The 26,175-nt window shown below is 40.8% G+C and overlaps 2 protein-coding genes across 2 annotated transcripts; one reads left to right on the top strand and one right to left on the bottom strand.

Annotated features, from left to right (window-relative positions):
- Window positions 1–163: 163 nt before the first annotated feature.
- cryba1l2 (crystallin, beta A1, like 2) lies at window positions 164–6,027 on the bottom strand (the record flags this gene model as incomplete). The annotated part of the gene is made up of 5 exons (XM_084554828.1): window positions 164–2,231; window positions 3,005–3,147; window positions 3,406–3,547; window positions 5,731–5,849; window positions 5,947–6,027. 5 exons carry the CDS (start codon window positions 6,025–6,027, stop codon window positions 2,084–2,086), a joined length of 633 nt encoding a protein of 210 aa, XP_084410954.1. The 3' UTR covers window positions 164–2,083.
- A 2,551-nt stretch (window positions 6,028–8,578) lies between these two features.
- On the top strand, window positions 8,579–13,118 carry crybb1l2 (crystallin, beta B1, like 2; the record flags this gene model as incomplete). Its single annotated transcript, XM_084560091.1, has 6 exons — window positions 8,579–9,469; window positions 10,399–10,499; window positions 10,945–11,063; window positions 11,622–11,754; window positions 11,884–12,026; window positions 12,947–13,118. Exons 1-6 carry the CDS (start codon window positions 9,295–9,297, stop codon window positions 13,116–13,118), a joined length of 843 nt encoding a protein of 280 aa, XP_084416217.1. The 5' UTR covers window positions 8,579–9,294.
- Between the last annotated feature and the right edge of the window lie 13,057 nt (window positions 13,119–26,175).

The following is a 26,175-nucleotide window of genomic DNA, read 5'->3' on the forward strand; positions in this document are numbered from 1 at the left end:
TTTTTTTATTAATGACGCAAGAACTGCTTTGTCAGCACTCGAGTTCCACTTTCCACAGTGTGGACACGTCAGAGTAGTAAAAATATAACAATAATTAGCTGCTTCAGTTTCAGGGTCCACGCATTCTACCTACCAGTTCACCGTCACCCTGTCATGTCTTAATGGGACACTTACGTAGGATAGATCCATTGTTAATGCTATTAGATACACCTCTGCGTTCCCTACTGTGACAAGTCAAAACTTCTGGGGTGGAAAAAGGTAATGACAAGCTGGCTGCTCTGGTCTGAGTTTGAGACCATTTTCAAAGCATCGCATGAAAAAAATTTTCACAATGAAAAAAAGTCAGTTTCAAAGTGAAATCTAGTTGGATGTCACTAGTAATATTGTAGTACGGTACAGAAAACCTACACAATATGTGTTTTCTTATTGTATCTAATTCACTGGACATAGTTAAGTAGTTAAATTGCTGTCTTTTATATTTCCTCTAATCTATATCTTAAAAGTAATCTATATGAATTTACATTTAAACCAGCACAAGAAGGAAGGGGTCCACATCCTGTAGCTTGTAACATTTAACATGAAAACCTCCGTTTATGCTGAACTGCTCCATATGTCACATTCACAGTCCACAGTAATAGATTTCTCTCTTATGCACTGGTCCTTTAAACTAGAGATTGTTTTGAAGCCAGACGCTGTCAACGGTGATTGTGTTTCTCCTGACAGGTGGGTGGTGTGTTGCCAAAGTCACAGAATTTTTCATTAAGGTAACAGTGACGGGCGAACACTTATCACCATGGAAACTTGAACGCAAAACCTAATGGAAAGAATAGCAAGGAGTAAAGTAATACCCACACATTTAGAAATGTGGACGACTCCAAAGAAAACATCTTTTACTTACGGAAGAGTTGAGACGCAGTAAAAGCTAATTTTAAAGTAAAAGTTAAACCTATAAAAAAACACAAGCAATGATGGAATCATTAAGATACAAGGTTATGACAAATATTTTAATTTGCTGTTCTAACCAATTAATGTAGTACTGAGTAATTAAACTGCATATCTACAGTACACTTACTCACCATTTGATTAGGAAAGTACACTACTGAAAACAAATTCATTCGTATATAACAGTCCTGCACTAAATCTTATCTTCATGATGGTTATGGTATTCAGCATTATGTTAAAATAACTAAGAGCTGTTGATTGAACTTCATTTTGCAGTACCATTGAATTGTGTTGTACCAAGTCATGTTCCCATTATTTTAACAATCCTACTTTAGTCCTTGGGCTAGGCTAAATAACACTTTTAGTGTTTAATTCAATTCAATTTAACAGCACCACAAACTACATCCTCCAAAATGATCATCCAGTTGAATCACCACCTTTCTGATGCTGTTTCAACATCAACTGAACATTAGAAGAGTCACGAAGGAGGATTTAGTGCAGGACTGTTATATTAGATTGGATTTGTTTTCACTAGTGTACCTAATGAACTGGAAAGTGAGTGTAGATATATTTTGTGTGTGTTTTATTTTCTGCAGGGATTCTGAGGTGCTTGATTAACATGCATGCTGGAGTAAAGGTTTCACCGGGAAATAAATACTCAAACATAGAGTTAATACCTCAATATTGCTCTCCTGTGCGTCGGTAAATGTAATTTGTTCAGCACATTCAAGCTTATAATAACTTGTGTTTGGAATAATAGCCTCCCTCACAGTTTCACACACAGACTGATGTGCGATCATGATACGTGTACTGATCTGTAAATAACAAAGACTGTCCTGTATATACTCACACTCACACAGGAAACACAGACATTTTTTTTCCTTTCACATTCTCGATCTGAACTTTATTTCACTTGTACCAAAACAAAATACTCTTCATTATGAACAGAAGTATGTATATGTGCTGGGATAAAGAGGTAGCTGCTACATCACTGATGGTTTGTGTTGTAGTTAACAGTCCAAGCTTTAAGCTCGGAACCAAACTCAAAAGTTCAGGCTTTGGGTTCCTAACGTGCAACACCCAGGTGCTAGCCTGAGCCCAGGCTGTGCTGCTGGTGCTGCCAGTCCAGACCTCTGCGCTCTCAGTGCCTGATGCGCCTGATGGACTGGATCTTTGGAGTCTGGCAGTGGGAGCCCCAGTTCCTCCAGTGCTGGTAGTCTCCGCTATGTCTTTCACACTCCATGATGTACTGCTGGCCTCTGTAGCCTGGGTACTCGTAGCACACAAAGCTGTTGAAAGATAGAAGCAGGAGCAGGACATTAATTAAGATCCATCATAATTAACTTCACTGAAAGAGTGACATTATTTGCTAACAGTACACTGAGATGATTAGGGACTATGTACATAACATTTAAAATCTACTTGCCATTATTTATGTACTGCACACGTATTTTTTCCATTTATCTACAGCTATATTTTGTTATTTATCATCCACCATGTGCCAATACAATCTGTGACAAGCGAATACCTTATGCCAAGTGTTCTAATTTAGAGGCGTGATGTGCTGCAGGGTTTTCAGAAATACCAGCCGTGTCATGATGAGTACATCCTTTTCACTGCAGCCATTTTGACATGTCAAAGCTGCAGAAACCAATAGCTTTAATTACAACCTCGTTCCATTTAGGCTCCTGGTATTAGTTAGCACTTAGCTAACTAGAGTGTAAGGTTGATTGAAATGTGCAGGTATTTTTTCAGTTAGTCTGCAGTTCTCATAAAATGTTATTAAAAAGTTTGTTGTCTCAAGAAGATATTTCAGTCATGATCAAAACAAATCCATGAAAGGCTTTTGGGCTCAAAATAATAGGATCATTTTTGCCTGAAGGAAAAGCAGCTTCATCTATAAAATAAGTATCCTGTAAATGAGGGTTTTTTTGTTGCAGATGTAACAATTTTAACCTGTTTGATCCTGTTTGTTTTGCTTTTTGTCTCTTTGAAGCCTGAAATGACAAAGAGCTCTTGTACAACTTGAACTGAAACGTGTTGGGATGTAGCTTTGACTTACGCTCCACACTGCACATGCATGGAGCCCACCTCGGGCCTGAACCAGCCCATGGCCTGCAGGGAGGGGTAGTCGTCGCACAGCTCGGTGCAGCGTCCCATGAAGTTCTCCCTCTCAAAGATCATCATACGGCTGCTGTGGTGAGACTGTGGAAGGTGTGGAACAGAGAGTTAGTGTTAAAGTTATTGCTGGACCTGTCAGACAGTCACTGAGTTGTCTCATTTCTATTTTTGAGCTGTCTCAGTCACTCGGCGTGCGGCTGACTCTTCTGACCACCCACACCTTCTGTCGCTCTGTCACTCACTAGCATCTCATTTAGATTTGTCCTTGCTTGCTCTTTTGTGTCATTTTGCCCCCCTCCTCCCAAAAAAAAAAACCCCTCCTCCACCTCTGCGTCTACTCACAGCACAGTAGATGGGACGAAATGACATGAAGCGCTCGGTGTGGTAGGACAGGGCGCCGCAGTAGGATTCCCAGTTGGGATACTCGCCCCTCTCAATGATGAACTGCTGGCCCTGGAAGTCATGGTGCTCAAAACCCACCCAGCTGAAATAATGAGTGGCACAAGTGAAAAGATCAGAGAGGTGAGTAAACATGGTGAGCAGTGTAGTAATCAGTCTGAAAACAACAGAGACAGGGTGACAGCAGCATTTTCTCATCATCCCCATGGGGAAGATACATTGTTATTGTCCTCTACTGACATTTTCTGTTTGTTAGTGACCTTACAAACCCTAAAGTCTGCAGATTAGTAATAAGTCCCAAGTACATTCCATTAAAATTCATCAATGCCTTAAAGAACTATCCCTACTAAATGAAATCTTAAATAGAGAAATCAATAAAGAGTCTGTGCAATGCTAAATCTACAGGATACTCCTTTAACTTCACCATGTTTTAAATGTTAGATCTGTCTCAAATTTCATACAGATGAGCATAATTCCTCTAATTTTATTGATCTGACATGTGATTTGGTCACGCAGGCCAGGTCAGTTCTTTGGTTTTTAGTATGAAAACAGTGATGCTTTTGACAGTCTGTACAGAGAATACAAGGTAAAGTGATCACCTCTCTTGAAATCTTGACTCCTAACACACCTCTGCCATTTACCGATCCATTATGTTACGTCCAATGAAAAGGCTACCAGGCCTGCATGTATTTTTTCCTCATAATATTTCTCTCATAAGATGGAGCTAAATCTGAGCTGCAATCAGCAGGTGTTTGGAGAATCTGACTTTGGCAGGCTTCGCACACCATGACTAAGGCCTGGGCTGTTGCGTATAGAGTCGCTCACAGTAAAGGTTTGGTCTAAAGTGCGTCAAGATAGTGAGGGTGACACAAGTTCGCTCTCCCACAGAGTTGAGAATAAATTCATACATAAATGTCCCTGAGTGTTAAAACTTGTCCCCCGTTGCTAAATAATTCGAGAGAGCTCAAAAGGTTCTCTGATCTGCCAAGGAGCCAAAAATAGAAGGCTGCATTATGTTTGCAAAGGATGACACTGTACACTTTATAGGCTTCAGCTACTTTTACGCTGAAGAATTTCTGTAAATCTGAAACTGACTGGCCTTTTTCAGACATTTTTTTTTTTCCAAACCAGCAGGATCACTTAGGTTTGTCAAATCTTGCTTTTGGCCATGGACATTATTTTCAATGTGAGGATTTTCACAATGGGAAACAGAAAAGAACTGAATAATGTATTTCTCCTAACCATTCAAGCAGTAGGGAAATTTTATATTCATGCGTTGGGAAGTACATAATAAATCATGTTGCATTGTGTTGTTTTTACCATTTCTTTGTACCTTTAGGGCTCAAATATCTGGCTCATATTAAACTTTGGCATCTTGTTATGAGCAATGGCTTCTTACATTAACACAAAATAGTGAAACACAGAACAAGATCTTGGTCACACACATCCATGCAAGCAACCAGACATAATGATTGTGTGGCCTCTGCCAGTCAAGATATTTCAAGACCAGTTTACGAGATTGAAAACGTTAAATTCTTTTCATAAAATAGTGCTATAACTAGTAATTTTGTAGTAACGATCTGTCAAGGCAAATGAAATATAATGTGACAATGTATATAATGTAAATGGAAAATTTAGTTGTCCCCTGAATTTGCAGCTCCACTCAGCTTTATGAAGTTTATAGCAAATTTAATTTGAAATTACGTGGAAAATATAAATTAAATTCCAAAAAACAGGAATCAAAACTGATTAATTTACTAATCACCTCTGATGAAATCTCAGCAATGATTCTTCAGAAACTGTAATATTTAATGTTATAAAGAAAAATCTAATATTTAAATAAATTTCACTCAACTGAATGGCAAAAGGCGTCCAATAGAAAGATATACAGTAGTAGCAGCATTCAAAGTGCCATAGTAGAAGGATTTTAATACATGTTAGTAGTAAATGTAAATAGTTCTTCTATCAGTTAGGAGTTTATAATGTTTTTCATCCCTTTTGAGAAAAGAAATGAGAAAACAAGGGATAAAATCATCTGTGTGGCCTTGAAAAAAGTTTTCCAGCTGGTGAAAGACCTTTCTAGTTCCTGGGGTGATGGTGAGGGTGAACCCTGCGTGGCCTCTGAGGTGACAGGCTTTAGTGTGGGTGCCTGGACACTGCTTTCTCTCTTTGTACCCCACAGACAATTACATAAACATCCACACGCGCACACACAGAGTCAGTCAGCTGTCCACAGAGACTTGCAGGCGTACAGGCTGTGTGACTCACGCTCCACTCTCCACTCGGATGGAGCGGATGTTGTCCATGCCACATTCGTAGATGTTGCAGCACTCGGAGGTGAACTCCTGACATTTGCCCTGGAAGTGCTCCTGCTCAAACACAGTCACCTGCACACAAGGGGGGAGGGGGGACAGACAGAAGAGGAGGCTGAGTATGTCTACAGGCTACTTCTGTGTTTGCTGAGGTGGATGTGTGTGAATTCACCTTAAAGAAGGGGGCTGTACCCATACCCATGCCGGGGAAGTACATGGGGGAGGTCATGTGGGTTTTAGTGACTCTATTCATTTCTAGAGCAGAAAGGAAAAGAGAGAGAGGACAGGAGCAAAATAACAAAATGTGACAGGTATGCTATGAGGAAATCATAAAATCATGGCATTCAAAAATAACTAATTGATTTAACAGCAACTTCAGTTTGACTTCTCCTACCGCACATATATTAAAGACAGCAACTAAAATGTGACACATGAGAAGCCACAGTAAACACTTAAGCCTTTAAATCACTCCCGTTGGAAAGTTTCTGTGTCATTTCTGGTAGGTTTTCCGGGTCACCTTACCTGGATGCTCTCCTCGCGCTCCTCACAAACCAAATCCTCTTTACGTAGACTTTTGTCTCCACCTGGAGCTTCTGTTTTATACCGGCGTCCACGCGAGACGCTCGCGCTCACGCGCGTGCACGTGCTGCCCCCTTCTATGTTCCAATGATGTGAACGAGGCCAGGCTGACAAGTTGTGTGAAGCTACTCAGAATCATGACGGACACTTCCGGTTTACGTCGTTCAAAATAAAACTAAACAGATAAGAATAAATAATGCAAAAAAATAAAATAAAATGCACCCATACCCATCATGTTACAGGTAATCTATAGTGCCTTTTCATTTGACAAACGTTTGTGTGCTAATCAACTTGCTGCTGCTTAGCTTAGACCTAATGACTGTTTAGCATAGTAATTAGTTTCTCAACTACTAAATGGAAGCTTTTTAGATATTTGATCAATAAAGTAATTTGTTTTATGAGGAAACATTTAAGGCTTTTACGTGTTACTTTTTTTAAAAAAGGTTAATTTATTTGTGAAATTTCACAAACAAACCAAATCACCCATTACTTGATACAAAATAAGCAGAAAAAAAAGGGCAACATTTCTTTTGAAAGCCAGGTTGAAAAGCACTTCCGGTGTTCTACTGGCTAACTATGGCCAGCTTGACCCAGGTGTGACCCTGCGCTCCTGTTTGCGCGTAAAACGGCTTGTGTGCGCGCACAGGCGGGCCTGCCGCACGGCGCTCCGTCTCTTTCTCTCTCTCTTTGTGACACTATGCGGCCTGTCGACTCAGCAGATCATATACAGCGCAGCCACAGAGGTGCGGGTGATGAATGCGGGGCTGCTTTTGCTCTATTCGTATAGGTCAGCAGTGCCATCGTATAGCGCAACAATGGCCGGGGGCTATAGGCAGAGAATGAGGAGGATTTGGAGAGTCATCCGGGAAACCTGTTTAAATGGTGGCTTTCAAAAAGTGGAAGTTTAAACACAAGAAAAATTCTTTCATTAATTATTAATTAATGATTAACTATTAATTAAATGACAATAATCATATGTTGAAATTCAAATAAAGCCACACACCAAACACCCACTGAACTTTTCCTGGATGTTGTTTCAGTGTAAAATCCCCCAGTTCATCAGTTTGGACAATAGGCCACAGTTGCCACAGCAACATGCCCCCTTTGTCACCTGATCCTCAATGCATCTCATCTGGAGAGCACAGAGGATGGCAGCGAATTCACCTTAACGTGGTGACTTTCATAATCACCCACACACACCTCCACAGCTAGCGAAACCTAACACCACTAACCTCAGAAAGGGAAGACGTGTGTACTGTAGTGTGGGCTGTCAAACCACATACAGAGGCACATTCATGATTTTGAGCTCAGATTTCATACAGATGAGCATAATTCCTCTAATTTTATTGCTCCAACATGTGATTTGGCCACCCAGGCCGAGTTTTCAGTGTCGTGTTAAAAACGTCGCTCTTCAAAGTTTCATGCACTGAGGGACAAATGCACTCGTAAAGGGATCAACTGGTGGATACATCTTCAGCCATGGAGGATAAAAGTCTCAGATGAAAGAATGAACTAGAAGATTTGAGACAACACATCAATTGATAAAAAAAAAAAATGGTTCCTATTGTCTCAGTCAAATAAGCCTGTATATGAAATGTCAAACATAAACTGATTTCTGATCTTGAAATAAAACAATAATTATCCAAGCATTACTCAAGCAAGTATGACCTGCCTTTATATAAACATATAAATGACAAAATTCTACAAACGTGGATAAGCAGTAGGATGGCAAATGATCACCTATGATTGTGCCTGAGGAAATGTTAGTCCTACTCAAGAGTTACAAGGATATTTACGTCCACTAAAAGATAGATTTCCTGGTTTATAGAGTCCAGAGAGGCTGTTTGAAAGATCCTAAAAGTTTATGAAAGAACAAAATCTGAGGTTTTACACATTGCATTCCTTTGTTTTTAGTACAGTAGTGGTTTAAAATAGCTGAGGATGTCATTACGTTCCTGATCCTGATTCTGTATCAATGTTTATTCTCATTCTATAGTTTGTATTATCATGTAAAGTACTTTATTTTGGCATTTTTAACCTGAGAGGTGAGATGTCTGTTATTGGGTTAAATGAAACAAACATGTCTGGTAACATTCCCCAAACAGAATGCCTTTTTCATTTTGAAGGTTTAAAAAGTTGTTACCAACATTATTACAAGTACGATCTGTGCTGTAATTTGTGAGTAAACCAGGAGACTTAATCTGTTTGCGTGAGGAGGACTGTAAGGTGCAGAAATAACTGATGTGACCCCGGTGTGCTCTCTTCCTCTCGCCAATATCTACTTCCCATTTTCCTCCGCTCGCCGTGACTCTCTGAGGACGTCCAGCAGCCGCTGAGAGTGAAGTGTGGTTGATTCATGGCCACTGACCCCAAGAACTCCGTGATCAGGATCTCATTTGACACGCAGCTGCTCGTTTTGCAGCTAATGCCCACCTCAATATTTCATTCACCTACGCGCACACACGCACTAAAAAAGGCAGAGGGCTCTAATTTAATAGCTCCCTCCTGCTGTGATGAAGAGAGTGATTGAGGGTGTTGTACATGCACACTCTGAACCCAGAGGTGCAGGTAAATCAAGGATATTGCTTCTCACAGCTTATTGCTTTCCCTGTTATTGTTTGTCCTCGTGCCTCTTTATTACGGCACTGAAGGGAATATGAGGGTATAATTTTGGGACATGCTCTTAAATGTGAACCTGGTCAGTGTGGATGTTATCATTATGACTCTGCTGTAGGGGTAAAATACAGTGTACGTAACACAATTTGCTACTTAATCCAGCTGTACTGACACTTCTCTCTTAGTTGATGGACTCATAGTATGATCAAGGTTTTATGACGGTATTGTCCTTCGTCTGTGTATTTAGATTTTTATCATATGTTTTTTCCTCTTCTTTCAACCAATATCATTTGTCCGTCTTTCTGCGTGTCTCTCCCTCTCTTTGATGATGGGGGTATTTCTATTCTGTGGGGGCTGTGAGCTCAGCGAGTTTGTTTCTGTGTCTATAATCCCCTCTCTCTGGGCGCCAGCATATAAAAGCGACGAGGGGCCCGGCGCACTCTCACACAGACCACCAGTCTCCGCCCTGAATCTACTCCTTTACGCACACACTGGTACAGGTAAGACAGTGGACAAACATCATACAGAAAAGTAGGGAGAGAGGTAGAAAGCAAGAATAGCTTGTGACAGGAAAAAGAGCTAAAGTCAGTTGTGAATTTCTTCTGTACGACTCCCAATAAAAGGCTCTGTGGCCTGTTCAGAATAAACATCAGAGTTTATTCTGAAGTTTAAGCAAGTGTTGTGTAATAGTTTTCAAAAATGCGGCACTGGACATGCAAATTTCAGCTTTAAAAAGAGAAACGTTTCAGGCTGCCTAACTGCTCTGAACATTTTCTGTTCATGTGAAGCTCACGTGCTTTTATTAAAACAGTAGTGTAGTATGTAGAATTTATTTTAGCCCTAGAACTTGTCATCTTTATGATGAATTGTTTTGATGTTTTTCAGTATAAATCAGTGTGAACCAAGTGTAGTAAAGTTTTAACTGAGTGTTTATTTGTTGGAGAAACATTCTGTTTGGGTATGTACTTTTTCTTTTTGTTGGGGTGCCATCGACGATTTTTGGAGAAATGGTTGGTCTGTACTGATTGAATGTTATATTTCTAGAAAACATTTATTAGCTTTAATTTTATCTGCGTTTTGCACTGTAGTAAAACCATGGTTAAGCAAAATATTTAAAAAACAGAGAGAAAAGCATGGTTATGTTTCCCACCATCTCATCTGATGTTAATTTGAATTAAGCATTCAACTTTGATTGTTAGAGAGGTTTTGTGGAAACTTAAGTCTCCAGTCCTGATTTCACTTCTTGAGTTAACGTAATTAGCTTTCATTATGTTAAAGTTTATGTAGTTCATCAGATTGTCGTCGTAAAAAGGATTTGGTACGATTTTCATTTCATTGCTATATTATTGAGAAAATAAAACTGGAAGATGCTTTGCTTCCCCTTCCCACCACAGTAATTTTAGTATCGTTTCTCTTCTCTTCGTCTCAGTCATCATGTCTGCTGGAGGAGAGAAATCCAAGTCTGCTTCCCAGACTGATGGGAAGGCAGCTCAGAACAAGATGTCTGAGATGGGCATGATGTCCTACAAGGTATGCTGCACATACACACACTCACGCACACTCACGCGCACACACGAACACACACAAACACATACAGACCATGAGATGATCAAACATCTTCAAATATATCAGGCAGTCTTTTTCACACAGCGTGAAGCTGCTGGCCTCACACCTCTGTAACAGTTTACCTTCTGGACTGGTGTCTATTACCGTGACCTGCTAGTTCCTATAGCTCTGTGAGTGGGTGGTCGACAGATAGAACTGACAGAAAAATATTGTGTGAAGCTTCTGTGTGTTCAATCACTGCAGAGACCACGGCCATAACAGCACAGGCGTTTCATTTGAATCTCCGTCTTTCATGTTTGAACAGTTTCTCCTACGTCATACCCCTCTTTTCCTATTTCTGAGGTGTTGCCCTTGAGACCACCTTTGTGACCTCCTCTCTCGTTCTCTTTGCTTTACCTCGACCACTCAGATGTGTGTGTACGACCAGGAGAACTTCCAGGGCCGCTGCATGGAGATCTCTAACGAGTGCATGAACGTGTGTGACATGGGAATGGACAGGGTGCGCTCCCTGCGTGTCGACTGTGGGCCGTAAGTATCCCCATTGTGTACAGCGACAAACCACACATGTAAGTGCTGTGCCTACGCACCTCTGAGCAAAGAGCAGGTGGTTTCACTGTTTTACAGCTCCATTATGTGACATATCACACTTTCCATTTGAGTTGATGCTTTCATCCGGGGTAATTTGCAGAGAGTGCAGCAGAAGAGCGAACTTCTGTTCCTGAACTACTAACAAGCACAAAACACGCAGCGTCCGTGTCAAGTTATTACAGCAACTTCCTTTGATTAAATAATTACCCTATTAACAATGAGATTTCTTTTCCAAAAGCTAATTACTGCAAGACAGAAAACACTGAAAACCAAGATTTTATGCGTCACAGCAGACAAGTTACAGAGAAATGGTTTAAATCGAAGCAACAGGGCCCAGATATTCTCAGTTTTATACATCCACAAAACCTCAGATCCTGCACTGCCTACCAAATGCACCCTACAACTATTGAATTATCATAGCATTCCTCATGAATTGATCTTCATTTCTGTCGAGTGCTCTAGTAAAGTGGTCATTAATTACCCTCCTCTCCTTCTCAGATTTGTGGGCTTTGAGCAGATGAACTTCTGCGGTGAAATGTTCATCCTTGAGAAGGGAGAGTACCCCCGCTGGGACTCCTGGAGCAACTGCCAGAAGAACGACTACCTGCTTTCCTTCAGACCTGTGCGCATGGTAAGCTCCAGTCCCCCGTCCACTCAGAGGAAAATGTGTGTACTGTAGGAGCCGACTACTGTTCCGCTTCCTTTCATATTCTGCCTGTCCTCAGTCCCGTCATCCTCTTCTTTGTCCACCACCTTGCAGGATCCCGAGAAGCACAAGATCTGCCTGTATGAGGTTGGAGAGTTCAAGGGTCGCAAGATGGAGATCATGGACGACGACGTCCCCAGCCTGTTCTCCTACGGTTTCACCGACAGGGTGGGCAGCATCATGGTCAGCTGTGGAACGTGAGTATCGCAGTAAATTACAGCATGTTTGAAAAGAGTAGCTTTCTAGCCGAGAGGTGGATGAGGACAGTGATACAACATCTGCATGATAAATGCAAATCTACAGCTAGCAGTCGGCTTAAAATCTTCCAATCAACACCTGTAAAGTTCACTAATCAACACATTTGCTCAATTCAAAAGCACCCTGTTTCAAAAGTGATTTTTTTTTATGCTTTGCAGGGTTAATGAACATGCAAATGAATGCGCTTTAGCAGTGCAAATAGGTGAGGAGGCAGAGGAGTTAGAGTCTGACAGTGATTCTGAAATCCTGTCTCCTTTTGCTGCTTCCAGTTGGCGAGTCATTCATTTTTCAGCACTAGACTCTGCTTTTGCAAAAGCTGCGTCAAAACCTCCGTGCACTGCAGCGCGTGTCAGACGTTTTTTTTACATCGGTGACGTCAGCGCAATCAACAACTCTATGAAAGCTCTAAGTGTTTGCTGAGGAGCGAGTTCAGCAGAGGAGGCTTTTTCATCATCAGCTAGCTGACAGAGTCATGAACGTCAGCAGCTCTCTGTCTGCGTTCTCGGAGGTGTGGCAGGCAACAAACACTGTTTCTGCCGTGATTACTTTATTTGCAGCTCCCTGCTGTCTCTAGCAAACAGCTGGCAACCAGACTGTCCTGCCACGTAGAGCCGGGCAAAATACTGATGTACAGATAAATGTTTCTACTTGTTAGATGTTTATCCTCTCTGCTTTTCTCTGCATCTGTCTTTCTGGCACTTTCTTCCAAATGTCTCACTAGCCTCTTGCTCATCTTCCAACCTTATGCTTTTCCTTTCTTGCATACATTTTCTCTGTTGAATCACTCGTGTGCAGCCTTGTAATCCTGCATCTCTTTATTCCCTATCCTCCCCTCTTCTCTTTCTCTTTCCCTCCTCAGCTGGGTGGGCTACCAGTTCCCTGGCTACCGTGGCAGCCAGTATCTGCTGGAGAAGGGCGAATACAGGCATTTCAATGAGTACGGTGCTCGCTGCCCCCAGATGCAGTCCATGAGGCGCATCCGTGACATGCAGTGGCACCCACACGGCTGCTACACCATGTCCTCCAAGTGAAACCCAGCGAGGGCGAGAAAGAGAGGGATTGGAGGAGAGTCGGAGGCCGAGGGCGGACACAAAGATGAAGCTGTGGGTGGAGGAGGGAGGGCAAAGAAAGAGAGGAGGAAGGAGAGGGTTTAATATTTTCTCCCCGTCCCAAAATCTCTAGGTGGTTTGAATTCAGGATGGAGGGACACCAGTGGGCTGTTATATTTAGTTGTGATCTAGTGACCAATGAAAAGTGAGAAAAAGTTGAGGAGGATAATTATACAAACCACTGAGGCTGCATCTGATAATTAACTCTCCCTCCATTTTTGTTCTTCCTCTCTCACTGTCTCTGTTCGTCAGCTCCCAGCTCCTCACTTTCCTCTTTTTCTCCTCCCCGCCCTCCCTCTCTCCCCCTCACATACTTCTCCTCCGCATCTCACCAACGTCAGCCCTCACTCAGACCATTGGAGCCTGACTGAGGGGGGTACCAGTGTGGCTTTGTGTTTGTCTGTGTGATGGGGGAACTGAAGCCAGGGAAAATGCCACAGTAAGACCAATGGTGGCAGATTCTCTGTGCTCAGATCCTGCAGACGCATCAATCCTAAACCCCAATAAAGCATCTCACACCCTGCTCTGCCTGAAATGATGTTTTATTCAACAAATTTGGTCTGGATTTACATTTGTTTAATACTATTCCATTACATACCTAAAGGGCTGTCCCCTGGCATCATTGGATGTTACTTTACATCTTTTCCTGTAGTATTTATTGAAACAAAAAAATCTACAGTGTTTTTCTTTAATTAAAAATGGAACAAAGTAAAATGTGTAAATAAAAGGTGTTGCTCTCAGTGACAAACTTACAGAATATGTTCAACTTTAAAGGATCTTTTAGCTCACTGGTTTGGATTTGAGGCCATTCGACTGTTTTGGTTCTTTAACAGCTCTCATAGTGTTGCTGCTTATTAGCTAGCTGGTGACCATGGTAGTGGATTTAACGGCTTAACAGCCAAATATTTCACACAACATAGCAGGGAGCGTGGCCAATAATAAGTGTTAGTTAATATGTTTGTCTGTGTTTACTCCAAACTGTCAATTATCAACACATTCATTCATTCATTCATCTTCTGTATGGGGGGGCTGGAGCCTATCCCAGCTGTCATCGGGCGAAAGCTGGGGTACACCCTGGACAGGTCTCCAGTCTATCGCAGGGCTAACACAGAGAGACAGACAACCATTCACACTTACACGCACATCTACGGCCAATTTAGAATCACCAGTTAACCTAATGAGCATGTCTTTGGACGGTGGGAGGAAGCCAGAGTACCCGGAGAGAACCCACACAGACACAGGGAGAACATGCAAACTCCACACAGAAAGGCCCAGTCGACCCATGGATATGAACCTGGATCCTTCTTGCTGTGAGGCATCAGTCAATTGTCAACACACTGACTGCCTTAATGTACCTACACGGTTTGTTTTTGCTGCCCCCGTGTGGCAAAAATAAATAAACAAATGAAATTATTATGAACAATTAACCCATTAAATTTGGCTTTCAGGAATAATTAGTTGCTGCCCCTGTGTCTTCAACCAGCTTGTCAATGGCTGAGTTGCATTGTGAGCGATGTAGGCTACTGGTTATACCAAGAAAGTGGAATGAATGGAATAACAGCCTTAATAATAGCTAAATTGTTGGAATCACTAATTATTAATTATAATTATTTCTAATTATTAATTTTGTTCTTAGAGAGGAGATAAGCAGAATGTAAATATTCTCAGCGCTCCATGCTACACATCTTCCACCAACTGCTCTTCACAAACGCCTCACAGAATATTATAGATTACTAGACAACTGTCCAGTGCATCCTGTCGTACACGTTACACAGTGTTTTCTTAAAGTAAAGCTGGTCTGTACGAGTATAACGCAACTGAATTACACAGGGGAAGACAAAACAAGCTGAAATGGCATCGGAAAACACTCCTAAAGATCACGTGTGTTAAGACCAAAAAATTCTCTGCTTGCGACGGTAATTTGTGTGTGATCATTTTCATACACAAAAACGTGTGTCAGTTTGCTACTCAAAAACAAATAATGTAGGTGCAAAGTTCATAGGATGCTTTCAGATGAATCCGCTGAAAGTGAAAGGTTTCTCTGAGCTCACCTCGAATCTGAGTATTGGCGACGTCACAACAGGTGTACAAGTGTCATGCGGCTCTTGAAGACTGTATGGGGAGCTGTGAGCTAATGGTTAGAGGAGCAGCTCTGGGACCGTAAGGTCACAGGTATGCATCCCCCTATGTCTATGGCTGAGGAGCTCACTGAGTTTCCACACAGCTGTGTGACTTCAGAGAATATCCCCTTAAAGGAGCAATAAAGGAAGTAAAAAACAAAAATAAACAACCCACTAACAATGGTCTTTTAATGACATCTTCCTTATATACACGATATTGCTTTCAAACTTAATACTGTGTATTTGCATATTATTAAATTGTATAGTTTTTATTTTCAGTAGTTTTTATGTAAAAATAAATAAATATGGATTTAAATATGAATGAATATTGATATTAATATACCTATTAATATACAATATACAATAATGTATAATTTAAAAAGTTTAACTTTAGACACTCAGTGTGAATGGTTGTCTGGCTCTCTGTGTTAGCTCTGTGATAGATTGGCGACCTGTCCAGGGTGTACCCCCGCCTCTCGCCCCATGACAGCTGGGATAGGCTCCAGCAGACCCCGTGACCCTTAACAGGAACAGCCGGTTACAGAAGATGAATTAATGAATTAACTTTAGACACTCAACGTCTCCTGCTACACTGAAAGTCCATTCTCAGTCAGTGTGCACTGGAGGTTTCCACATCACACTTGTAAACTGGAACTTGAAAACAGTCTTCCAGTGTCAAAGTCTGAACACATTCTGTGCAGTGAAGCTCAAACAGCCAGATGATGTAACAAAAAACAACAACAAAGTAAACAAAAGTATGGCTATGCAATGAGAAATGTTAATAACTACTACTACAAAATGAATCTCGAGGTTTGAGGCCTCCTGTTTCAAGCATGACAGTCAGTTTAGTTGGAGCTGCATGTTGAATTTAAAAAACACTGCTAGAAAACACACAGAAAGTTCGATATGTAATCTTCTTCTTCTCTGAAGTAAAAATTGGAGTTTTATTGACTCCCATTCAAACTTCAAAGAACTTGAAAACGATTGGCTCAGTTGATTTTTCAATTTCAGACCACATCTTGAGGTAATTCGCGATTTCTCCAGTCTACCTCACACCTCTGCATAGGCAGAGACACAAATTTGATTTGTACTGATGGAAAACAATTTGGTCCAGCATTGTTGATCTGTGAAAGAAAAACACACTCCATCACTTCTACCAGAGCACTCTTTCTAAAACAGCACATTAATACTTTCTATGATGCACGATTTCATGCATTATTTATCTCTTTCACCAAAGAGAATATTGATGCCCGGTGTGGTCTGAAAACATCAGCACCAAAATAGACGCACATATTAGCGTTAACGCTTTCTGTCTTAATGCTTGCTTCTTCCCCTAAGGCTTCTCAAATATTCTGAAACGACATCATCAAACGTGACAATCATCAGTATGACGCCAATAATGATCAGACTTTAATAGACGGACGTTTTAAGTTGCTGAGGGTACTTCATATCATAGAAATATAATTAGACAAGCTTCAGTAAAAGGCATTAGAGTGTTATTCAATCATTGTTTGCCCAGAAATGACGAATACTCTACATAGTTGTGATTCACTATGTCCCTACATTATTTTTTTCCCCTTTCCAACCTATTGACTGCTCCTATTCAAATATAACAAAAGATCATTATTGAATCTGATGAAAAGAGGACACGCTCCATTAATAATAAAATGACTAACGTTATACAATTTCCCTCTGAAGCAGTGTAATGTTATCTGCTTAAAAGAGTAGCTTGTTCCCTGTGGCACTACACTACGTCTTGTTGAAAAGGCAAATAGATTCCCTTTTACTTTCTCAGGAAAGAAGACTGATTATATTCCTATAATAACACGACCAACGGGAATTTCTCACATCTCAAACACCTGCACGGTCTGATGTAATGCAGAACAATACCTCTGCAATATCACCTTTTGAAGCCTTGTTGTTTGTATGCCAGACAGACGTCAACACAATAGTTAGCCTCTTTGGGTTAACAGGGTTATGGCGTGTCTGTGCTCAAATCAGTTCCAGTGTTTTGTTTCCAATGTCTTTAACAGGAAGTTGTATAAACTGGTCACATTTTTGTTACTGATGGATGGAGTGAAGGGAAGTTTACACATTTATTTTTAATTTATAATTCCAGGGCTGACACATAAAAAGTGCCAGGTCATTCATTCATTCATTCATTCATTATCTGTTGCTGTCATCCGGTCATCCCGGACAGGTTGCCAGTCAGTCACAGGTAACATAGGAGGCCAGCTAACACGGAGAGACAAACAACCATTCACACTCACACATACAACCAGTTTAGAATCAATAATTAACCCAGCAAGCCTCTGACAGTCTTTGGACTGTGAGAGGAAGCCGGAGCACCTGGAGAAAACCCACGCAGGCACATCATTAGATGGCAGAACAACTCTGCACAGAAAGGTTCAGCATTAATCTAAAGATACACAGAGCCGTGTGCATTTTGCTGATTTGAAACCAGATCACGTAGCTGAAGTCCAACTATTTTGATATCCTCTCACTTGTGAGTTCATTAGGTACACTAGTGAAAACTAATAGATTTTAATGTAGCGGCCCAGCACTAAATCTTATTTTGATTAAGGGTTATGGGACCTGCATTAGTTTAAAATAACTGTGAGGGTTAGGGTTAGGGTTAGGATACACGTTTCTGTTATTTTCACATCTTCATTTTAGTCAGTGGCCTAGTCTATAACAGAAACCCTTTAGTGTTTAATTCAATCCATTTTAACGGCACCACAAACTACATCCTCTAAAATGATCATACAGTTGAATTATCATCTTTCAGTGGGAGTCAGTGCACATTTGATATATATATATATATATATTTTTTTTTTCGCTAGTGGACCTAATGTTTTGTCAAATGAGTATCATTTTAACTTTGAGCAAACTATAGACTGATGTCGACCATTATGTCATTGACATCCCTGGAGTTCTGTGATATCACCAGAACCTGTTACCAGCAGAAAAAGAAAATTAATATTGTGATTGTTTTAATTTCCACTGCTCTTCTTCTCTTGCGCCAGCTTTCTCATTTAGAAAGTTCTGCAAGTCTTTGATCCGAAGGAAAGGAGGGCTGCTTTGAGTTCATTAGGACAATGCTGGACATTCCACATTGTATCTTTGTATGACCACTTTGTTTTTCATTACATTGCATCAATAAACTCTTGACTGCCAGAGTGCACGCACTGGAAACACATTTCTAATTTTGGAACTCCGTAAAACCTTATAGGCAATTTGTTTCATAATTAAGTTTCAAGGCAGGGCGATGTTTTGGGCGTCCCAGGTTTAATTTTCCCTATGAATGGTGAGAAGATAAAGACAAGGGGCATTAATGAAACATCAAAGATTCAAGCCTTTAAGTGTGTGTGTGTGAGCTGCAAGAAACTGAGCTTAACATTCCGTTGGCAGCCCCTCTCTTGCCAAGCTGAAGCTTGTGTGTGTGTGCTGCAAACTCCTGTAAATAATGAATGGATTTCGCATTTTAAATGAGTTCACTGGCTGATTCTGGGTCAGAGTTGGAAGAATACGGCAGTGGTGCAGCGTTTCATTCAACAACAAAGCGTTCTGAATTTCAGTACAGCTGTGTCCTGTGTACAAGCACAGAAGTCAAAGTTTTGGAACGTCTTGCAGTACAAACCTCTTAACTTTTAAATGAAGTCTCGCTGCCTTGATGACATCTGAAGTATGGCTCCTCCTCCTGCTGCTCTTCTGGGACAGCTACACATCCGGGTATACATGGACACTAGAGTTACACGAATCAGTATCAATATGAAAATGCCACATTTGATCACCTCAACCAGAACAGACTGGCCCGATCAGAAGGGATTAAGAAGGGTGGTTTAATGCTCTGATAATCTGTTTAATAGGAAAAATATTAGCTATTAGTGACTGATGCTTTTGGTCATGTAAACACATTTTGTATTTGTGATCTGATTGTTTCATTTAGCATCCATGTAAACAGTTACGTAGGATTTCAGTGAGGTTAAAGAAATATCGTCCAAATGTAGTCATTGATTGTATGTAAATACAACAAATTTAAGCTTTCAGTTATTACAGGAATGAACGGTATATTGTGCAATACATGAAGATTTCTCAGATGCAGTGAACACAGCTGTAACCATAGACTGTATAAATACAATCTTTATTCTGTCCATGGCTGTAACACAGTCATCACCAGCATACTGACAAGTAGAGGGTTAGAGTTAGGGGCAGCAAAAATAGCAAAACCAATAGGAAGAGGTCTTCCAGATGAGAAACTGTGAACACTTTGCCACTTAAAGAAACCATTATGACGTAATGGCAGTTTACTATTTCTATCTGAGTCACTGCTGCACTTGAAATGTCTTCATTCTATTTGGACACTTGACAATAATTAGAAAGATGTGGGCCCAAATTTAAGGCACTGTAGCAGCTGTTGTTTTTGTAAACAAGGTAAAAGTTCACTTTAATGTCTGATGATGCACCATTTTTGCGCTTTCCCCATTATTTTTTCATCCCTCCCACTCGAAATGCTGACTGTATCCAAAAACGTCGCTAAAACCCATTTCTGTCGGAGCAGATTCCCCCGCAGCTCCGCTCCAGAAATAACCCATGTCGGTTCTGCCCGGCCGTCTTCCTCCCCTCAAACTAGAGAGGAGAAGGCACACTTCACCTGTCACACCAGCACTTAGTTTAGTTTCAGTCTATAAATACATGGAGATAAGACACCTACAAGGTGTTATGAGCCTCACTATGCAGTTAAATATGGATTGGGGGAGTATTGACGTCAGACTGACACACACATTCAAGTTCACACACACACATGGACGTTGGTATGTGAGCAGACCGGAGCACAAGCCGGCGTGCACACACACTCACTCACTCGCACACAAACACACAGACACACACACACATTCACAAATGCGGCTACTTTTATTTGCAGCTCTGCTTCTGATGTCATTCTGTGAATTGGGACTGTCTCAGCAGCAGGGCATTATGGGATAGCTTATCAGAGCTTAATGATTCCTTGAGGTGTATTACTGATAAATAATGGGCAGAGAGATAAAGAAAGGGAAAGGTGGATGAACACATACACTGATACACACTTATCCACCCAGTCTCCTCCTTCTAACATCCAATGTCTATACTTGCCCTCCATGGGGGGATTTAGTCTCTGACTGCCTGGTGGTCCTTCATCGGCTGATCAGATGTTTACTCACGCGTGCTTTGGCAGCTTCTGTTGCCCATTACATTTCTTCTTCCCCAAGGGGCATGATCACCCAGGGACTGACCCTACTCTGTATAAAATAAACGGGTCTTACATCAACACAGCAGCAGCTTGTGCACAAGAGAAGAGCTCCTTCACTCTTTAGTAGCCTGTATGGAAATTTAACAGGATGTAATTTCAGGAAGAGTTCTTCAATCTAGTCAGGTTTGATTTAATAAGACCTTCAGAAATATGGTCACATCTACTTAGAGGTAATTCGTTTAAAAATTAAATTGAAACAACAATTAAACCAAAGCTGTAGTTCTCTCCTGAGAGACGCTTCATGCAGGACCACATCTGGCTTTTCAGATAACAAACACAAGAGCGTATAGTGAATAAAAAAGAAGACGAGCTAAGGAAGGAATAAAGGCAGAAATGTACACATCTAATTTGCCATAATCTTTTACTGACATTTTAATTCAGATTTCTTCAACAGGCTGTTAATGTGTATACTGAAAAACTAAATAGATCACACCCCAGTTTACAAAGCTGGTAAAACACAACGCTTGATTTTGTCACTAAAATCAACATGAAACAAAAGTTAAAAGAAAAACAATAAAACACAACATAATACAGTTAAGAACTTAATCAAAATCTCAATTAAAACTCACTTAGAACTAAGAAGAAATCAAGAAAGTCTCTCCGATAAAAATATTTTTAAGTAGCAATTCAAAGGAGCTTACGAGATAGAGTCAGCTGACCTGATTCCCTGAGGCAGATCATTCTACAGCTGAGGGGTCATGACTGTGAACGCTCCGTGTCACTTTTTGTTTTCAGCCGTGCCCCTGGAACAGACATTAGACCTCTGCCTGAGGATCTCAAGGTACGTGATGGCCTGTATGGTGCTAAAAGCTCAACGATGTAGCCCGATTCACAGCCATGAAGAGGGAGCCAGTGGAGATCGGTTAAAACCGGAGTGATATGATCCCTTTTCCTAGTTCAGGTTGAAAGCCAAACAGCTGAATTTTGAACCATCTAAAGTCGTGAGATTGATTCATTGTTCTAACAGGTAGAAAGGCTTTCACAATAATCCAGACGCAATGAAATAAAAGCATGTAAAATAGTCCATGTGTCTTTAAAAGATAAAATGGATTGGATTTTGGAAATGTTCCTGAGATGGCAAAAACAAGTTTAGACTAAATTAGTACTATGGGACTCAACTAAATTAAACCAGACACCAAGGGGTTTCACAACAGGACTGATATTGTTGCAGAGGGAACCAGCCAAGGGTAGAACTTGCTTTGCCAGTTGTTGTGGTTCAATTACAGTGATTTTGGTTTTGTCTGAGTTTTACTGCAGGAAGTTGTTGCTCATTCAATTTTTGATGCCATGGAGACAGTTGTTTAATGAACTCAGGGTTTCCATGTCTGACATGTTAAAGGGAAGGTAGGTCTGAGTATCATCAGCATAAAAATGTAAGGAGATACTATGCCTGAGAAATATGCGTCCATGAATAAACATATAGTAAAAGTAAATACAGTTGGTCCTAAAACTGACCCCTGAGGAACACCATACATCATATTACAGATTCAAAATTATTCACAGCAACATAAAACCTGCTATCTGATAAATATGACAATTACCAGTTGAGGGATGTCTATGATGTTCCCTCCCATTGCTTGTTTACAAGAATGCCATGATCTATCGTGCCAAAGGCAGCACTCAGGTTGAGGAGACTTATCAGTCTGAGAAACTTTATTGGGCTTGTTCTTTGCTGGCGGGAAAAATTAGTAATTTAATTTAAAATGATAAAATTTTAATTAGAGCTAGTATATTAACGATACAATAACCTACATTTAAGATGATGATTTATTTCATTGTTAATTTTTTGCATTTGTCAGTTTCACATTTATTTGATTGTTATTTATTCTATTTTCTTTTAACATTTATTATTCAGTTTCTACTTATTTTAAAAAACTATTTTCTGTGCTTGCTCATCACTTTGTTTCCGTCTCCTTTGGTACTCCGTACAACTAAAGGAAGTCATTATCTTCCCACTAACTGCGCTGTAACTGTTTCTCAGCAAGCTGAATGAGCTCATTCAGAGTTACGGGCAGATAAAATAAAAACCACGAAGCAGATGATTCCCTGCATTGTTAATTGCTGTCACATTAACAGATTTTAGGATGTGTCATCAGTACTAATTTTACCGTGATATCTGAATAATAAAGTCCTCCGTGCAACCTTATTAATCATTACAGTTGGCGGTATTTTGGATGCCTCCATTGTTGTGTGCAGGAATTGTGATGTATACATTTGGAAAGTTCTCGAGCACGTACAGCATGCTGTGTAGGAGTGTCCTGACAGTTTTAGTCTCATTGTCCAATTATGAGTAATGAGGACTCGTTATTATAAGTTGGAGGGAAAAACGGGGTAAATCATCAGACCATATGGAGGAAAAACTTTCTATTTCCTCTGTACTGTGAGAGTCTCTGGAGCCACTTGCTGTCTGCTTAAAATTAACCATTCACAAATACATCTCCATATATTTTCACACACAAATGCAAACACACACACGGAGGCGCATTTACTTCAACCTGACAGTTGGTGTGCGTCATGTGGTGTTGCTGCTCATTCAGTGCATCTATGAAAAGTCTCAGGCTGACTGTTGAGTGATGTAAGATTGATATGTAACTCCTCTTCTTTCTGCTCACACAAACGAGTGGGTGTGTTGAGCTTTCTGGAAGATAGAGCGGGTAAAGGCAGCGGGAAGAAGAGGAAATAATAAAATGCTGATTGTGTTTTTTTTTTTTTTAAATAGAAATGTCGCTGGCAGGTGTTTCAGTGATGTGTGACAGGTGACAAGTTTTGGGAAATCTGCCTGTTTATTTGTGAGTTGTGTGCAAAACGAGGGGCGACAACAATTCACGCTCTCTCTTGTCTATCTCACCACCTATCCCTCGCCTCCGGTCTTTAACTAAGTCTTTCTCCCGTCTTGTCTCTCTAATAAGACCCCCTGTGTCTGCCGCTTTTCCTGTTTCGCATCAGTCACTGTCTCTCCTCTCTTTGCCTGCAGCCCAGACCCTTCCCCTGTTTAGTTTACTGTGTCTGCATTGCGTGCCCATCTGCGTCACACATGAGGCATGCCTGAGGGTTAAAAATAACAGATGAAAGGGGAACAGACGGATGCAAGCAAAGAGGTGAGGGGCGCTGATGACTAGGGGAGGGGAGGGAGGATTGCTTTGGAAGCAGCAGCCTGTAGGAGAGAGCTAAAGAAAATCCATCCATTAGTCGTTTGTTTATTTAAATGTGGTGATACTGAGTCTTTACCGGGACTGAATGCTGTCTGCCAGCGGTTGACACAGATCCTAATGAAAGCCTCTGAGAGATGGGAGATAATGGGCAATAATCAGAAAATAGAATTTGGTTTGTGTATTAGTATCTCTCATAGGGCCACCTTGAGAATCAAATTGAAAGTTGAAAGTGAAGTTATTTCTGAGTTTTAGGCTTTGGTAACATATAAATGTGTATATATTTGAGACAGTCTCTGGAATAAGGTTAATGTTAAGGTAATTCTTGAAGATTCCAGTTATGTTTTGTGGTCTTAGAACAACATCTTAAAATCCTTCCTGCCACGCCTTTCCTGCGCTGGACTCGACCTGACAAGAATAACTTTCTGGAACTGATCATTAAAAGTCAGACCAACCCCACACAGTGACTGTCTGGGTGTGTGGAGCTGGTCAATATTCTTTTTTTTTTTTTTTATGAATGAAAAGCGAATGTGGCCCCTCCTTCCCACCCCCACCCCACCCCTACAGTTATAGCTGTCTGTTCCTGCTGCTCTATTCTCTGCAGCCCATCTGCTTTCCCACGCTGTCAAATTCACTTCATTCTCAATATTAACGTCACTGCTCTCGTCCAATAATCCATTTTCCCACTTTTCCCTGAGCCAATCACTCGCTGCTCTCTGCTCTTCAATTCATTGTAAATCTGTCGCTTTCCTTTCTCTGTCTCTCGTGCATTCAGCCCATCCTGGTTGTCAGAGGAGACTTCAGCCGAGGTCTTCATCATATTGTCTGTCTTTACTCTGTCTCCCGTTCATGCACCATTTGCATTGTTTTTGTATTGTTTGCATAAGCTTGCACACACGCACTTTATGCTCAGACCCTTGCATTGTACGTAGTCCTATGTCTACATGTTGTTTGATGATCCTGGAGGAACGTCTACCTGCTATATATATGGTTGAAATGAAATAAAAACCTTTTTGACCTTTCCATTAATACAAACCAGTTAATTCAAACTATATGTTTGGGGCCCTAGTTAAGCTACTTTGCCGCAACCAAGGTATTCTGAAGCTGTGAATACTTTTGAGTTGTGAAATTTATTATATTCTTCATTTATGGCAGCAGCCTGGCTTACGCCGTCTCACAGCTCAGATATGAAATATGTTTATTTTTTGGCAGTCTTGGTAATATACGAGGTTTCTGTTGATGCTACAGATGACAGTGCTGTCAGAGACTAAAGCCACAGTGCTTAAAAGCTGTAGCTGTGCCTCTACAGTCTTTGGCAGTTGTCACATTTTGGAGGAGGCAAGGCGGCGGTACAGGACACAAGAAGACCGAACAGGCAGTCGGATCACCAGTTGTGTGTTTTTCAAATGTGTTAACGGCAATAAAAATGGAGAGTTTGCAAATGGCATATACAGACCTATACTGTGTGTGAAATTTATGGACGTAGACGCAAAGTAGGCTTCTGCGGCACTCTGCTCCATTAACATAAGATGAGATAATCCTTTTATTTATCCCACTGGCTTCATTTGAGTGTTAGCAGGAGTTTGATGGATAGATCCTTTCAGTTTGGTGTGTCAGTGCTCTAGTGGACAGACGGGTGAGCAGTTGCAGGGAGGCGACCAGTTGCTATAAGATTTTGTAATTGGCACGTTGTGCTTCTTAGCTATCGTGCTTATTTTAGCTGCTGATAAACCCACGTTTAGAGATCAGCTGGTTTTGGAAGATATGTGAATCAGGGCGAGGACTGGATGGCTGCTGCTGGGTGTTGATGATCCCCCTAAATGCCAGACCAACGGTCCAAACCAAAACAATTATTACATTCTCGCTAAAACCCCTCATATTAACAAAGGAAAGAACGTTTGTTAATTGACAGGATACAAGAGAAAGGGAGTTGAGGGATGAAAAAGAGATAGGATGAATGACATGGGATTTGGAGATTTGGAGATTAAAAGCCAGAGTGTGACACAGAGTGAGGGAAAGTCACAGCAATTTTATCTAAAGCTTTATTTATTGGTATTGGGGAGTAATGTGATTAAATAAAGTGTAAATTTGCTTCACTTATATTATATACAGTTCATTATCATTTTCAGTAATAAGTTAGGTGTTGAGGTAATGAGTGTTAGGGGCAGCTTTTTTTTTAATTGCAAATCATTTGTGGTTCATTTTTATTGTGAGCTCTTCTGTGTATTACGTTATTAAAATGTGTTGTTCACAGTTAAATGTGCCGTCCCACTGGGACTACCCCGAATGTTTCCAGCACGTATGCCAAAAAAAGTAGCTCCAAATTATCCTCTACTGCCAAAACTCCCTGCAAAACTGAAGAATGCTTCTTGTTCCTGCAGTAAAAGTGCAGCTAAGTGATATTTCCTGATGCTCAGCAA

This window comes from Chelon labrosus, assembly GCF_963514085.1.
Source record: "Chelon labrosus genome assembly, chromosome: 2".
In the NCBI taxonomy this organism is placed as follows: domain Eukaryota; kingdom Metazoa; phylum Chordata; class Actinopteri; order Mugiliformes; family Mugilidae; genus Chelon; species Chelon labrosus.